At 44.2% G+C, this 17,403-nt stretch overlaps 1 protein-coding gene across 4 annotated transcripts in view; it reads left to right on the forward strand.

The window, feature by feature from the left end:
• The window catches only part of LOC126484080 (synaptic functional regulator FMR1), a 261,579-nt gene that overhangs the window by 91,411 nt on the left and 152,765 nt on the right, over window positions 1-17,403 (forward strand). For all 4 annotated transcript variants that reach the window (XM_050107455.1, XM_050107477.1, XM_050107462.1 and 1 more), the window contains one exon: window positions 17,231-17,368. In XM_050107455.1, coding sequence (XP_049963412.1) covers window positions 17,231-17,368 — 138 coding nt within the window. The remainder of the gene's footprint in view (window positions 1-17,230; window positions 17,369-17,403) is intronic.

The raw sequence follows: 17,403 nt of genomic DNA on the forward strand, positions 1-17,403 counted from the left end.
TCGAAGTTCATTAATATGACCTTCATTTAGACAGATGGCTCTAAGACCAATGACGGGGTCGGGTGTTCTTTTATTGTCGGGGCACAAAGTTTCAAATACCGGCTCCATGGCCATTGTTCGGTCTTCACAGCTGAGCTCTTTGCCCTCTACCAGGCTGTTCTTTACATCTGCCGCCACCGACATTCTGCATATGTCATCTGCTCCGATTCCCTGAGCGCCATCCAGAGCCTCAGTGATCCGTACCCGGTTCACCCTTTCGTGCACCGGATCCAACGCTCTCTTCAGCGGCTGGTGGATGTCAGTTCTCCGGTTAGCTTTATGTGGGTTCCTGGCCATGTCTGTATCCCTGGGAATGAAGCTGCAGATGCCGCGGCCAAGGCTGCGGTCCTCCAGCCTCGGACAGCTTCTTGTTGTGTCCCTTCGTCGGATTGTAGCAGGGTCATTTGTCGGCGCATTTTATCGCTGTGGCATGCCGATTGGGCTGCACTTACAGACAACAAGCTTCGGGCCTTGAAACCTCTTCCCGCAGCTTGGACGTCCTCCTCACGCCCTTCTCGGCGGGAGGAGGTAGTTTTGGCCCGGTTACGAATTGGACACTGCCGGTTCAGCCATCGCCATCTGCTGACGGCTGCGCCGGCGCCGTTCTGCCCCTGTGGGCAATTGTTGACGGTCCACCACATTTTAACTTCCTGTCCGGATTTTAACACACTGCGTCTTGATCTTGGCCTGCCATGTACTCTAGATGCCATTTTAGCGGATGACCCACAAGCAGCTGCTCGCATTCTTCATTTTATCAACTTGACAACCCTCTCTAAGGACATTTGATTATGCTGTGGTGTTTTTTTTTTTTTTTAATTCTATGCCTGTCAGTCTGTCTTTTATCGTGTTTTCCGTTTCGTTGCTGTTTTAAACTTGTGACTCGCGGTGCATTCCTAACGTAGTCTGGGCGCTAATGACCGTTGAAGTTGTGGCCACAAAAAAAAAAAAAAAAAAAAAACGGTTCACCAGGCAATGCTGGTCAACTGCTGTTTGTGTATGAGAAATCGGTTGGAAACATTCCTCATGTCAGCACGTTGTAGGTGTCGCCACTGGCGCCAACCTTGTGTGAATGCTCCGAAAAGCTAATCATTTGCGTATCACAGCATCTTCTTCCTGTCAGTTAAATTTTGTGTCTGTAGCATGTGACCTACGTCGTGTAGCAATTTTAATGGCCAGTAGTGTGTTTACACAGACTGTCCGAAATTGAACAGTGCAGGATTAAAGACCTGTTTCCTTAATCTTTCTTGAACTCTGCTGCACCAGTATTTTGCCAAAAATGCTGTTTTAAATTTTCGATATGTGGTACAAAACTCAGTAGCCTTAACAGACCATAGAGCTGCATCCATGTGACACCCTGCAGGTCCGGGGTTTAGAATAGGCCCGAGGTATTCCTGCCAGTCGTAAGAGGCGACTAAAAGGAGTTTCTCTCATTTCAGCCTTTATGTGATGGTCCCCTTTAGGGTTTGACCTCCATTTTCCAAAATTTTCCTGAAGAGTAAGCTTTACATGATGCATCGTGTCCATGTGCTGAGACTTCTCGCATCCTTCGTCGACGTGGATCTGCACTTCTGCTCATTCTCCAGCTGTTGGACGAGGTCACCCACCCTTCCATCAACTGTGCAGTATCGTTTTCTATGCTTACAATGATAATGAACTTGTTTGCTTAGTTGCACCTGATATCCAGCACGGTAGCCAGTCCATTGCGGTTGTGCCGCCATGTACCCTGTTCGTTGTAGCCCCCTGACCACACAGGGATCGCTCTGCTGATGCCTGCGCCGTTAACTCCCCACGTATGCCAAAGGACAGATGCCCATCTCCCTGGGGCATCGTGACTCCCGGCAATGGCCAGCCTGCCACGTGTCCTTTGCTGCGGCTAAGTGGCACCCATTGGGAGGGCCCCTTTTTGAAGTGGGTGACATCAGGGCGGATGACACGTGATGAAGCGTAGTACACCCTCTCTTGCTGGTGGTCAAACAGCAGCAGTCTCTTAAGCATTCACGGGCTCAATTCAACTCACAGAAGTACGACCTCAAATCGTTCCCCTCCCTGGTCACACCATGGGAGGAATTTCATACTAAGGATGGCAGCAGCCCTTATTCACCCCGGTACGTTGTACATTCGAGAGCTGATGGGAATCTTTAATGACGAGAAGCCTCGGTTTTTTTGTTGAGCATTTAGAGGACAAGTTTGGGGAGGTGGAGGGCTTGTCCAAAATGAGATCTGGGTCAGTCTTGATCAAAACAGCATCCTCTTCCCAGTCACAGGCGTTACTTGACTGTGACAAGCTGGGAAATGTTTTTGTAACCATCACACCCCATAAGAGCTTAAATATGGTACAGAGTATCATATTTCACAGGGACCTTCTTTTTGCAGTCTGACGATGAGCTGAGCGCCAATTTAGAGCTGCGAAGTGTACATTTTGTTCCTCGTGTCCACCAGGCTCCAAGGAATAATCAGGTTGCCACCGATGCCTTCTTCTTGGCCTTCAAGGGTGGTACATTACTCGAGAATGTCAAGGTGATGGTCTACCTCTGTGATGTAAAGCCCTATATCCCTCCCCCAGTGTGGTGCTTTAAATGCTGGAACCAGCGTTACATATCAAGATTGTGGATGCCCATTACATCCCAATACTCCATGTGTCCCTTCTCCCATCTGTGTCAACTGCAGAGAGCACTGTTCGCCTTGCCCGCCTGACTACAAGATTCTCTAGAAAGAAAGGAAAATCATGGAGTAAAAGACTCTGGGCAGACTGACTGACCTGCACTGAGGCTAAGAGGAAATTTGAACTCCTGCATCTTGTATGTAAAACATCGTCTTACACTGCCGCTACAACAGTTGTAGCCCCATCAGCTCTGCCAACCCCATTCACCTCGCAGAGCTGAAAGACTGCACCTGCCCTCTTGGTGGTGAGGGGGCCCTTCCGTCCCTGTTGTGCCTACACCGCCTACTTCGGGAACACCCCCCCCCCCCCCCCCCCCCCAAACCATGGGGGATATTAGTCCCCACTTGTGCGCTGGAGAAGCATAAATCTTCTTTGGCTCCTCTCACTAGGAAGGGGTCCCTTGGATCACTCATTCCCAGTTTTCTGCTATTGGGAAAGATAACACCCGCCAGTGGCTGTCGAGCCCAAAAGCAGCTGGTTGTAGGGCTTCACGTTCATCCTCAGTCCCGGAGACTTAATCAGTGAAGTCCTCCCAGCCCAGGAGGCAACTGTTTAGCCTTACACCTGCTTTCTGCATTGCCTTTCACGAAACGTGGTTCCCAGCAATGTGGACCCCTGCCCTCTGCGGCTATGAGGGATATTACAGGAACCATAGCGACTATAGTCGAGTGTCAGGTAGGGTTTGTGTATATGTCCGAAATTCAGTCTGTAGTGATACTATGCCACTTTAAACCTCTCTTGTAGCTGTGGCTGTCAGAATAAGGATGATGCAGGAAATAGCTGTCTGCAATATATATCTTTCTCCAAATGGTGAAGCACTGCTGAACATATTGGCTGCGCTGATTGATCAACTCTCTAAACCTTTCCTACTTTTGGGAGATGTTAATGCCCAAAACCCCTTGTGGGGTGGCACTGTGCTTACTGGCCAAGGCAGAGATGTCGAAACTTTACTGTCTCAGTTTGACCTCTGCCTCGCCGCCACACATTTCAGTGTAGCTCGTGGTAGTTACAGGGCCATTGATTTATCAATTTGCAGCCCTGGACTTCTCCCATCTATCCACTGGAGAGAACATGACTACCTGTATGGTAGTGACCTCTTCCCCATCTTCCTGTCACTGTCACAGTGTCAGGCCCATGGACCCCTGCCCAAATGGGTTTTAAACAAGGTGGACTGGGAAACTTTCACATCTGCTGCCACCGTTGACACTCCCCCACACGGGAACATCGATGTGATGGTTGAGCAGGTGGCTACAACAATCCTTTCTGTGGCAGGAAATGCGATCCCTCGCTCTTTAGTGTGCCCAAGGCGTAAGGCAGTCCCTTAGTGGTTGCCAGAAGTTGCTGAAGCAATTAAGGAGTGTTGGGAAGCTCTACAGTGGCATAAGCGACACCCTTCCCTGGAGTGCCTCAGCCTTTAAACAGCTCCGTGCCTGCGTTCGCCACCTTATCTAACAACGGAAGCAGGAGTGTTGGGAAAGAAATGTCTTGACCATTGGGTGCCATAAGCCACCTTCCCAAGTCTGGGTAAGGATCAAACATGTTTCCGGGTACAAGACCCCAACAGGTGTTCCTGGTGTTAACATAAAGAGCATGTTATCTACTTATTCGATCTGCATCAGAGAACTACCCCCACCCACCCTCCCACCCTCCCTCCCTCCCTCCCTCCCTCCCTCCCTCCCTCCGAGCCTTTCACACCCTCAAACGGCGGCTGGAAGGGAAAGTCCCTTTGTTCACTGTACGCCACAGTGAGTCCTATAACACCCCATTTACAGGGTGGGAGCTCCTCAGTGCCCTAGCACATTGCCCCAACACTGCTCCTGAGCCAAATCGGATCCACAGTCAGATGATTAAACATCTCTCGTCTGACTACAAGCAACATCTCCTCGTCATCTTCAACCGGATCTGGTGGGATGGCGTTTTTCCATTGCAATGGCTGTAGAGCACCATCATTCCGGTGCTCAAACGCGGTAAAAACCCGCTTGTTATGGATAGCTATCGGCCCATCAACCTAACCAACGTTCTTTGTAAGCTTCTGGAATGTATGGTGTGCCAGTGGTTGGTTGGGTCCTGGAGTCATGTGGCCTTCTGGCTCCATGTCAGGGTGGCTTCCGCCAGGGTCGCTCTACCACTGATAATCTTGTGTCCCTCAAGTCTGCCATCCGAATAGCCTTTTCCAGTTGCAAACACCTGGTTGCTGTCTCTCTTTATTTATAAAAGCATATGACACGACCTGGCGACATTATATCCTTGCCACATATACAGGTGGGGTCTCCAAGGCGGCTCCCGATGTTTATCCAAAATTTCGTGTAGCTTCGTACTTTCCGTGTCCAAGTTGATGCTTCCCATAGTTCCATCCATATCCAGGAGAGTGGGGTCCCGCAGGGTTCTGTATTGAGTGAGTTTCTGATTTGAGTGGCCATTAATGGTCTAGCAGCAGGTGTAGGGCTGTCCGTCTCACCTTCTCTGTATGCAGAAGACTTTTGCATTTCGTACTGCTCCACCAGTACTGGTGTTGCTGAGCGTCGCCTACAGGGAGCCATCCACAAGGCGCAGTCATGGTCTCTAGCCCACAGTTTCCAGTTTTTGGCTGCAAAGTCGTGTATTATGCAGTTCTGTCTCGGTCATACTGTTCATCCGCAACCAGAACTTTACCATGATGACAATCCACTCACTGTAGTGGAGACATATCGATATTCAGGACTGGTTTTTGATGCTTGATTGAATTAGTTTCCTCATCTTCGTCAGCTTAAGAGGAAGTGCTGGAGCATCTCAGTGCCCTTCGCTAACTGACAACACCAACTGGGGTGCAGATCGCTTTACACTGCTGCAGCTCTTACAGAGCCCTTGTTCAATCCTGTCTTGACTATGGGAGTCTGGTTTATGGTTCGGTGGTGGCCTCAGCATTGCGTTTACTAAACCCGGTGCACCACTGTGGCGTTCGCCTAGTGCCAGGAGCTTTTAGGGCGAATCCAGTGACCAGCATCCTGGTGGAGCCTGGAGTCCCTCCTGTGCAGGTTAGGCATGCACAACTGCTGGCCAGTTCCGTTGCACATGTTCGTAGTTCTCCTGCGCATCCGAATTAATCTCCTTTTCCCACCCATGGCCGTTCATCTCCCACCTTGGCGGCCCAGGTCAGGGCATCAAAAATGGCCAGTTGCATCGGTCCCCTAGAAATTAGAACTACTTAAATCTAACTAACCTAAGGATATCACACACATCCATGCCCGAGGCAGGATTCGAACCTGCGACTGTAGCGGTCACGCGGCTCCAGAATGTACCGCCTAGAACTGCTCGGCCACTCTGGCCAGCGTCAGGGCTTCCAATTGCAGTTTGTGTCAGTCCAATCCCTTCTTTCCGAACTGGGGTCCTTGCCTTTACCACCTATCCTTGAGGTCCATTCACATACACCTCCATGATGTACGCCTATGCTGCGGCTTTGCCTGGACCTTTCACATGGCCCTAAGGACTCCGTTAACCCCACTGCTCTCCGCTGCCACTTCCTCTCGATTCTTGGCATATACCAGGTCCATGAAATGGTTTACATCGACAGCTCGATGGCTGATGATCATGTTGGCTTCATGTATGTCCATGGAGGACATGTTGAACAGCATTCCATCCCTGATGGCTGCAGTGTTTTCATTGTCGAGCTGGTGGCTACATCTCTTGCTATTGAGCACATCTGTTCATGCCCAGGGAAGTCATTTCTGCTGTGTACTGACTCCTTGAGCAGCCTACAAGCTGTCGACCAGTGCTACCCTTGTCATCTTTGGTTGCGACCATCTGGGAGTCCATCTATGCCCTGGAACAGTCCAGTCGTTCAGTGGTGTTTGTTAGGATCCCAGGTCACGTCGGAATCCCAGGCAACAAACTGACGGACTGGCCAAAGAGGCTACGCGGAAAACGCTTTTGGAGATCGGCTTCTCTGCAACTGAAGTGTGTTCAGTACTACACCACAAGGTTTTGCGTCTTTGGGAGATGGACTGGCATAACAGTATGCACAACAAACTGTGCGCCATTAAGGAGACTACGAATGTATGGAAGACCTCCACGTGGGCCTCTCACAGGGACTCTGTGGTTCTCTGTTGGCTCCACATTGGCCACGCTTGGGTGACACACGACTACCTCCTGCGCCGCACTGACCCACCTCAGTGTTGGTGAGGCGTCCAGCTGACAGTGGGTTTTATCATTCTATATAAGTTTTCACACATGTCCCTTGTCCCTTTGTGTCCTCCACCCTAGTGCTTTTAGGCTGGATGTTTTGATGTGTCGCAGAGTGGCTGGCTTTTCCTTTTTATTCTCGTGGTTGGCCAGCCACGGTCATCTGCTCTTGTTTTTAGCCCTTCTACCTGTTTCTTGCTTATCTCTGTGGTTTTCTTTTCCTGTTTTGTCTATAGTAGTGTGGGCTGTCGTCCTGTCGTTCTTCTGGTTCTGCAATTCTCCTGTACTTGTACTGTACATCTCCTTTCTTTTCTTCTTTCCCTTGTGTAATTATTTTACCGGGAACAAGGGACTGATGACCTTGCAGTTTGGTCCCTTCTCCCTCTCCTTTAAACCAACCATCCATATGAATAAACCCACTCGTATAGCCACCTCCTGTATTTTGTTCCACAAAGGTAGTGCGTCTTTAAAGGCTCATACAGGGGGTCCAGAAAAGGACTCCCTGATTTCAAAATTAAATATCTCGAAAACAAAGATCGATAGAGGAATGCAGTAAATGGTATGTTTATTGTGAAAGCTGTAAGTAGTTTATACAGCAGTTTGAAATAATAGTTCCAAAAGCTGCTAACAGATGGCGCTGTAATCGTCATACGTAATGCCTAGTATAAATAGTGATCTGAAGCCCAGAGCGATCAGTTCCACTATTGAAACGTGAAAGGAGGTTAGCGTACTGAAGGAAGAGATTAAAACCATGTACCCCATTGAACAACGCGTTTTTCTGGTGCTAGAGTACCACAGGTTAGAAGAGAGTCCTACGGCAACAAGGCGAAGTTTTCAAGCATGGTTTAATGTTCCAAAAGGACCCGATGCGAAAACCATTCGTACGCTCTTCGCAAGATTTCTACGAACAGGCAGCGTAACTGATGATCTAGTGGGGCATGTTGGCCACAAGCAAACTGCAGTTACGCCTGAAAATATCACCACAGTTTCTGGAATTATTCAGCGAAATCCAATGTCATCTGTCCGTAGAATTGCATCTGAGACTGGTTTGAAGCATTCCAGCACGCAGAAAATACTGAGAAAGGCCCTACACATGTTTCCATTCAAAATTCAAACGCACCAGGCCATACTCGTACGAGTTGTGCAACAAAGGGTTGCCTTTGCTAATCAGATGCTCACAATGATTGATAGTGAAGGATTTGATGTTGGCTGCATCTGGTTTACAGATGAAGCACACTTCCACCTGAATGGATACGTGAATAAGCAGAACTGGCGATTTTGGGGTTCCGAAAAGCCATATTGGTGTGAAGCGAAACCCCTGTATTCTCTTAAAGTTACTGTGTGGGCTGCAGTATGCATCAGAGGCATTATTGGCCCTTTTTTCATTCGAGAAACGGTCACTGATGCACGTTACGTTGCAATTTTGGAACAATTTGTTGCCACACAGCAAGCGTTAGAGGATCGACCAGGTACTGAATGGTTTATGCAAGACGGAACCCGGCCACATCGGACTGAACAAGTGTTTCGCTTTCTTGAGGAATACTTCAGGAATCGAGTCATTGCTTTGGAATATCCCAAATTTACTGGTGCAGGCATGGATTGGCCTCCATATTCGCCGGATTTGACTCCCTGTGACTTTTTTTTTGTGGGGCACAGTGAAAGACATGGTCTACCCAAAGCGCCCCGCCACACTGGACGAGCTTGAATCGGCAATCTCTGTGGCATGTGAATCCTTCGGTTGAGACACTACAAAATGTGATGGCGAATTTCATTCTTAGTTTGCGCCACCTCTGTAGTGCCAATGGTGAACATTTTGAAAACATTGTGATGTGATTGTTTGCAAAGATGGTTTTCATACGATTATTACACTTAGGTATGCTGATATGAGATGTATAGCGTACAGCGCCATCTGTTAGCAGCTTTTGTAACTATTATTTCAAACTGCTGTATAAACTTCTTACAGCTTTCACAATAAACATACCGTTTACTGCATTCCTCTATCAATCTTTGTTTTCGAGATATTTAATTTTGAAATCAGGGATCTCTTTTCTGGACACCCTGTATGAATAAGACTGCATGAATGCTGCTTTTATCTGGGTTAATTACTTTCAGTAGTCTGTTCAGTCAGTTTCTCTTCTATGATCATCTTGTAGTGTAATTCACCATCAGCCCCACATACTAAGCATGTGAAGTTATGGATTCGTATCAAGATCTGCCTGGCGATACTACAGACTTCAGAGCCTGTGCAGGTATCCATTCAGATTTAGGGACACCTGTCTGGTAAACACAGAGTGCTTCCTTGCTGTCAGCTAGTTCCTTGTTTACAGATTTTACTTGGTTGTTAAATGTAGCTCACCACTGTGCAAAATCTTCCCAGAGTTGGGTTTTAATGTCATAAAATCCATTTTCTAGGTTTCCACTAATTTAGTGTCAGTGCAAGCCTGAAATGATTCTTTTGTAATGCAAATTGATCATTTTGTCGTGTTCCAGAGAGTTATTCGCAATATGGATTGCCAATTCTTTAACTTTTCCGGAAAAGGTTTCATGGCACTGGTGAATTTGTGATTAAGTGTGAAACTGCATCCAGCAAGTCCTGATGTGTTGTCTTTAACTCAGCTAATCTGATTAGCTAAGTTGGCATGAAATTCAGAGATATTATTGCATAACACAGAGTGAGATTCTAAAATTTTGCCCCCAGTTTGTTATGAGACTCGCATATCTCGTGTATGGCAGTTTGAGCATTGGTTGAATCATTTTTAGTCTGCAAGTTTTTTCCTGTTTTTCAGACATTGCCTCCTGTTTCTTCAATACCAGTTCAACCTCTGTGGAATAATTCAGGTAGCAGAGCTGTGAGAGGTTGGTCCATAGTGGCTGGTTCAGTATCCTCCATGACTGTCTGAACATTACCTTGTCCTAGAGTTTCCTTTTTAAGCTTTTTATACGTCGTTACCATACCAAGTTAAACTCAATGAAACATTAAAATCTCCTTTATTGGACAGCAACAATAACATTCAAATACAGTGAAAAGGGCTAAATATTGCAACAATTAGATTACCTCTGAATAACTGAATGAGAAACTATGTAACAGTACTTCCTCGCACAATTCTTGTTCTGTAATTGATACCAACTACTACTATGCTATAAGAATGGAAGAATGCCAATTTGTACTAAATTCTGAACAATTTATCTATCCTTGGAACTGAGAGGGAATGACTAAAATGAATTCTCCATACTTATAATTTTCAGCAATGTAGCTATCCAGTTTTCTGTCCACTGCTGTCTTGTAATTGCCCTTGTCTATGTCCACCAATAATACAAGAACTATGAAATAAACGTTTTATATATTCGTTAGTTACATCAGTGTTGCAACTATAATTTTACAGTCTAATAATAATTTTGTGGGTTTAATTGACTTTGTTCTTAATGTCTGACTTGATGGCTGATAAGGCTGTGCTGTTTGCAAGGCACGCCAATTTTGCAGTTTATATTGGTCTAATTTGTTGAAACTAGTAAGAAATATTCTTCATCGAAGGCAGGTTTGGTAGCTTCCCTCAAATTGCTAATATGCCATGCCAAGACTTGGTAACAAGAGGGGAAATTATTCTCAGTTATAAATTAGAATTGGCATTTTAGTTTTGCACAAAAGCTCGCTATGTGCCAACACTAATAAGTCTGGTGTTTGGAACTTGCACTGAAGCATGAAATACTAAAACAGCATCCTCCTGTTTCCAATACCCAGGGAATTACTGAAGCCTTACTGTATTCAGTCTCTTGTAGTTCTTACTAAAAATTAGATCCATTGCTGATCTTCTTCATTTAAACACACACAGTTCCTGCCTGACGACCACCTCTCGTGTGTACACTGTTTCCCAGGATCTTCACAAACTAGTCAGCATGACAGAACAAACTAACTCCATTACAGTTTTTGGCAATTTCCTGCAACTCTTCTTCCTTACTCTAATCTTAAGGTATTGTTTCTTTCTGCACTGTTCTCATGACCTGATGAAACCACTGTACTTCTAAATGACAGCTGCTTTCACCCTCTCCACATTCCCAGTCCAGCTACCTTTCCTCCTGTTACACTATCACTTCCTTTATCTTTGTCCAGATTAGGTGCATCTCAGCATCTACATACACACTCCTCATTTTCCTCCTCCATATTTCCATTGGTGGTTTAGTAACTTCAGAATATTCTTTCAACATCTGCATGATTTCCTATACATACTAAACTTCCTTTCGTACATTATTTTTATCCTGACATTTTTTCCTTGTGTCTCTTTTCTTAGCCTTAACCATTCCACAGAGGATCTTGATACTCTTTTAACTATTCTCTTCTGTTATTTTTGTCGACTATTCCATCCATTCCTCTTCTTCCTGACTGTCTCCCCTTTCTCCTCCTCCTCCTCCTCTCTCTCTCTCTCTCTCTCTCTCTCTCTCTCTCTCTCTCTCTCTCTCTCTCTCTCTCTCCCCCCCCCCCCTCCTCCTGCCCCCTCCTCCTTCCTCCTCCCTCAGTACTCTCTTGAAACCCTATACAGAATGTTTTTCTTTTCTATGCAGCTCTCCCCCTTTCTCTTATCATACACAATGGTGTTTGTTTCAACTTTCCTTGCCACAGGTTCTTCCACAATTTTTTTCTGCTACTTCCACCATCACTGTTTTGAAACTTCCTGATTTCTCTTCTGACTTCATTTCATCCATTGATATACTACTCATTACTTTTTTGAAAATTCTTCTTTGTGTTTCTTTTCTTTCAACTTTCACATTATCCGTGTTTCTTGTCTTTTATCCCCCATTTCCTCTTTAATCTCTGTCGCTGATTAAATCTCTCTTGCTGTTCTTTTTGTGTACTGGTCACATATTATGTAGCCTACCACAGATTCTCGACAAATCATGGCTCTACCATGTTACCTTATGACCAGGTGTTGCCTACTGCTAGTCCATTCCTTTTACAGAAGTCATTACAATTGTCTTGTCCACGTATCCATTTAGCGCGCTCATTATTGTGCTCTTCTGTCATGTTACATGTCTTCACATTTCCTCTTCAAAGTCCTGCTCTTCTTTAGAACATCCAACTTGTGGTGTATATACTCCCAGAATTTCCAAACAATCTCCTTCACTATCACTCTGACCATCTTCCTGTCACTTCACTCCCTTCACCACCTCTTTAAACCCTCATCTGTGGATCTCTACCAGAAATTGGGCAAACCTGTGACTATTTGTGCCACTTTTCTTTGGATGCATTAAATATCCGCGAACAATATTCTAAAATGTAGTCTTTAACAGTATACATAAGCAATCTTGTCTCTGTAGACTGATAGCATTTCCATAGTATTCTACCAAAAATCCAAAGTCTGGCGTTTGCAACAATATTCTGAAGAGAATAGATTGCTACTCGCCATATAGAAGAAATGTTGAGTCACAGACAGGCATAACGAAAAGGCTGCTAAATATCTAAGCTTTAAGCGAAAAGGCCTTGTCCTGAATTAGAAAACACGCATGCAGGAGCCTGTGACAGCTTTCTGTAGGTGCTGAAGCCAGATGAAATATCAGAGAAAGCTATTTTCGAAACCCATGCTGGTTGGTGTGGATGGGAGGTCATTCTGTTAAAAGGTACCTCATTGTGTTTTAACTAAGAGCATCTACTAAAACTGATGGACGTAAATGGTATTGGGCAGTAATTGCTACCCATCTTGAAGATGGGTGTGACCTGTATTTTGTTTGTCACTGAACATAGTTTTGTATTCGTGCAGTCTATTGTAGCTTGTTAAAATGGGAGCTTACTCTGCTCAGTATTCTGTAGGCTGGCATTCCTGCGGCCTTGCTTAATCTTCATGATTTCAGTTATTTCTCAACACTACTGACACTAATATTTGTGTTAGTCATCCTTGCAGTGGTGACGGAATTAAACTGGAGTTGTATTTCTACATCTTCCTTTGCAGAGGGACATTTGTAAACTGAATTATGGGTTTCTGCTGTTGCTTTGCTAGCCTCAGTTTCAGTTGCTGTGCTTACACGAGTGGCTGTATACTAACTTAAGTGCCACTGGCAACCTAAAAATGTATGACTAATTTCCTTAATATTTGTGAGAGATCTTTTGATAAGATTCCACTAGGTGCTCATTGAAGGTTTCACATTCTCCCCTTTTGACAGCCATATATGTTTGTTGTATCTCTGTATCTGTAGACCACAATACTTTCACACCTAGTTATGCAGTAGCCTCTCTCCCGAAGTTCCTTTACAGAGACTGTGTGCTATAGTGTGTCCCTCGTATGATGAGCCGTTCTTCTGTGTACACATCTACCTAGTGCATGTTTAACTAGTCTTACTGCACTACATGCTCCTACACTCAAGTAAATGTTTCAAGCTTCCCTCTGAGATGTGATATGCCACTTTAACTTTCTGGACATGTAAATCAATCTCCTTGTTCTAGTTGCTCTGTTTACTTCAAAAAGCTGCAGTTGTCACTGATACCAGTTTCAATGTGGACAGTCCTCAAAAAAGTCAGGTCTGCATGTTGCCATCAAGACAAAAGTTTTGGAAGTACTCATGATGAATGTATTAAATCAAAATAATTTTCAGGGAAAGCATGTAGTGTTTCAATGGACGTCGTCGCTATGCGCACCACTAACAACTGCAATTATCTCAATCAAGTCTTAGATTATTTAAATCTCCTCCACTGATGACAGAATGGTCTCACTGCTGTCAATTTTGGGTTTTAGCCATCTTTCTGCACATTGAGGTTTTAATGGTTTCATGTGTGGGACACTTTCTTTTGATCGGTCACTAATACTTTGGGACATTTTGCAGCTTTCATTGCCTGGATTGGGTGAGGAGTCAATTAAGCTAGAAGAGATTTGTGTGAACCCCATGACACATTTAGGGGGACCCTACAGTTCATAACCTAATGGTGAGAGTCCAGGAAGTCACAGCTTAGCTTGTTGCAGAATCATCTATGTCACTGGTCCAAGCCTTCTACTTGGCTGAGGAAGGGATCACAAATCCGTCATGGGGACATTGCTGCAGCTTGTGAGCGCCATTGAAACTGCGCCAGTGGGGCTGCTCTTCTCTGCCAGTGATGGGAATGGACGAAGTATGACGTTGGAGTGCAGATGATTTGAATTGTTCATTACACTGTGCCATAATCTGCAGTTGATTGCACCCTGTGTTCTCTGTGATAGCCAGAACACCTTCAGCATGTTGAATGAGGCCATCAGGCATACACAGTCCATGAGGTGGTCCTTTTGAATTCCCAGTCATTAATAAACCCCTACTATTTTGCAATTGCTCCTGTCACATTGGAACAATTCATTGTAATTTCTTTCCAAAAACTGTAGTGAAAACATGTTTCGAAGTCAGTAAATTTTTTCTGGATTTGAGACTGCATTGTCAAAATGTAAAACTACCAACGTTTCAGTCACTGTTGCAGGTGACCTCCTTCAGGGTGTTTTTCTTTATTGCTGAATGAGAGAACTTTTTTCCTTATATACCTGCAGACATTGCTGTTATCTAATTTTGGTAGGCTGTTACGGACGACTGGAAGGGATGTTAGAAGTTCCTTATTGGTGTTGTTATTATTTCTTTTCATTGGTGGAAACCTGACATTTTGATTGGTGTTTGTATTACTGCTTGTGATTAGTGGAAATTGGCGAATGGAAAACCAGGCAGCAGCTGTGACGTGGCATTGTTTTCCTGCTCTCTAGTGCCGGCTCTCTTATATACCTGTGGTCGCTGCAGTCTCCCATGTGCCTCTGTGTGTTGCTTCATGTGAGCTGTTGTCTAGTAAAGCTGTTATTGCTGGCAGCCAAGATGTTGGAAGTCTGTACCTGTATTCTCTCTTCATGTTAGTGGATAACTTTCCTATTTCTATTGGCGCTCTAATTTTTCTCCTGAAAGTAGAGGCTGTTTTGCCAGTACCTGAGATTCAACTAAACAGATGTGTTTGGTGCACTCATCCTGGTGTCCTGCCACCACTGACTTGGTATGTTGTCATAGTCAGATATATCTGTAGTGTTCAGGTATCTATGTGGTGATAAGTTACCCCGTCTCACCTACATACACTAATCCACATTTGCACCTAATTTTGTAAAACTCCAGCAGCATGTAGTTTGTAAACTAAATCTTTCGTTGCGTGAAGAACATCTTTTATTCTGTTGCTGTTTTGGAAAATTGGCTTGATGCCTGCTATATATGCGTCCTCTCATCACCACACTATGCAGAAGAAATTAGACGTGCAAACTTTAACAAAGAGGGCTCACAGGATCAGCAATGAAGAATATCCAAAGGGTGGACTAGAAAATGTAAAGTCCATTTTTGGTGACAATGGTTATGGGATGGAACTACGGCGACAATGGAGACTATAGAGGAGAGCAGGAGGAGGTACCAAACATCTCTCTATTACCATATGTTCAAAGGTGTCACTGAATGGGTGGGCAAAATTCTCCACTGAACAGGCGTCAAGCCCATTTCAGAAGCAGCAACAGAATTAAAGATGTTCTTCGCGCAACAAAAGATGCAGTTGACAAACTGCATGCTGCTGAAGTTTACAAAACCAGGTGCGAATGTGGATTAGTGTATGTAGGTGAAACGAGGTGACCCATCAGCACACAGATATCTGAACACCCAAGATATATCCGAGTAAGACAACACACCAAGTCAGTGGCGGCAGAACATCAGGATGAGTATGGTAAACAGATTGATTTTGATGAAGTTCGCATACTGGAGAAACAGCCTCTTATTTTCAGGAGGAAGATTAGAGAGGCAATAGAAATAGCCAAGCAACCTGCCAACATGAACAGAGAAGATGGGTACAGACGTCAGACGTCTTGGCTGCCAGCAGTAACAGAATTGCGGGACTACGGCTCACATGAAGCAATACACAAAAGTGTGCAGGAGACCGCAGGGGTTACAGGTACATAGAGTACTGGTGCACCTCAACCAGTGCTAGAAAGCAGGAAAACCACCCCACATCATAACTGCTGCCTGGTTTTCCATTTGCCAGTTTCCACCGATCGTAAGTAGTAATGCAAACACCAATCAGAACGTCGGGTTTCCACCAATGGAAAGAAATAATAAGAACACGAATAAAGAACTTCTAACATCCCTCCCCTTCATCATTAACAGCCTATCAGAATTAGATAGCAGCCACCTTGCAGGTATATAAGGAAAAAGTTTTCTCATTCAGCAGTTAACAAAAACAACCTGAAGGAGGTCATTTGCAAAAGTGACCAAAACGTCGGTAGTTTCACGTATTGACAATGTAGTCACAAACCCAGAAAAATTTTTTTTGACTGTGACAATGGCCACGGAAGCCTACGTTTGTGTGTTTCAAAATGCCCATTGGTGTTTAGTCTGAAAGGATTTTTACTTTAGTCTGCAGTTACTCTGTACTTGCTAATTAACAGTATGTCACAATGGCTATAGTGAAACTGAATTGGGTTAGACTTGTTGAAGTTCACAGAAAGGGAACTGAGAGTAAACCCCTTGAGAATTTCGAAAAGTATCAAATGCATTCTTGAATATCATCCCTACCAGTCAGAAGTGCAAATGTCATCAACAAATATTGCTTATTTATGCTCACTGATTACTGCTATAGGCAGGCTGTTAGCTTGATTCTGAATTAAAAGTGGACTTGGGGAAGAAACCTGAGGAAATAGTCACTTACATAACAAATATACCCATCTGCAGTCCATTGTTTACAAAATTACTTCCTCTTTGAAGTTAGATTTCAGTAGGTTACATATTGATCAACTGACATAGTGCCGAGCTTTCTTAAATAAAACATTTTGATCAACACAATCATAGGCTTTAGTCAGATCACTGACAAATAGTTGTTTAGGAATGTGCAAGATGTCATTTACAAATGTGGAAAGATCCTTTGAGTTGACACATTTTTAAAAGCAAAATGGTTTTCTGTACATGTTCCCATGTGATAAAAGTATTTGACTATCTTTGCAGGGAATAATTGTAAAGTACTTGCGAAAATGAGACTACATGAAATTGGTCTCTCTTTGTGGGAAGTGTTTCCAAAGAGCTATTCAACCATAAATAAAAACATTGTCACAAATCTGAGTGCTTATTCTGAGGTTTCATCTTGTAGTATTTATATTGAGATACATTTACAAGTAGCTTAAATGGAAAATTTACAATAAAGGTGTGGAATAAAACCTGTACTAAAGAGAACATTGGAGGTTAAGAGACCAATTAGTCAAGAGATTTTAATTTCACGCTCCATTGTCATAAGAAAAAATAAGTAGTGTGCTTTACGCGAGAACAAAGCAATGTAAAATAATACTGTGAAACTTAATAGCATACTAATCATTTTGTCTCAATGTCATAAAGTAAAAAATAAATTTTTGAACATTTTGTTTTCAGACCGCTGAATCGGTAAAAAAGGCTCGAAGTATGTTGGAGTACAGTGAAGAATCTATTCAAGTTCCTCGAGTGTTGGTGGGGAAAGTCATTGGAAAGAATGGCAGGATCATTCAGGAAATTGTGGACAAAAGTGGCGTGGTAAGTTTGTTTTTAACCATTTAAACACAAGTCAT

Source organism: Schistocerca serialis, chromosome 1, assembly GCF_023864345.2.
Source record: "Schistocerca serialis cubense isolate TAMUIC-IGC-003099 chromosome 1, iqSchSeri2.2, whole genome shotgun sequence".
NCBI lineage: Eukaryota > Metazoa > Arthropoda > Insecta > Orthoptera > Acrididae > Schistocerca > Schistocerca serialis.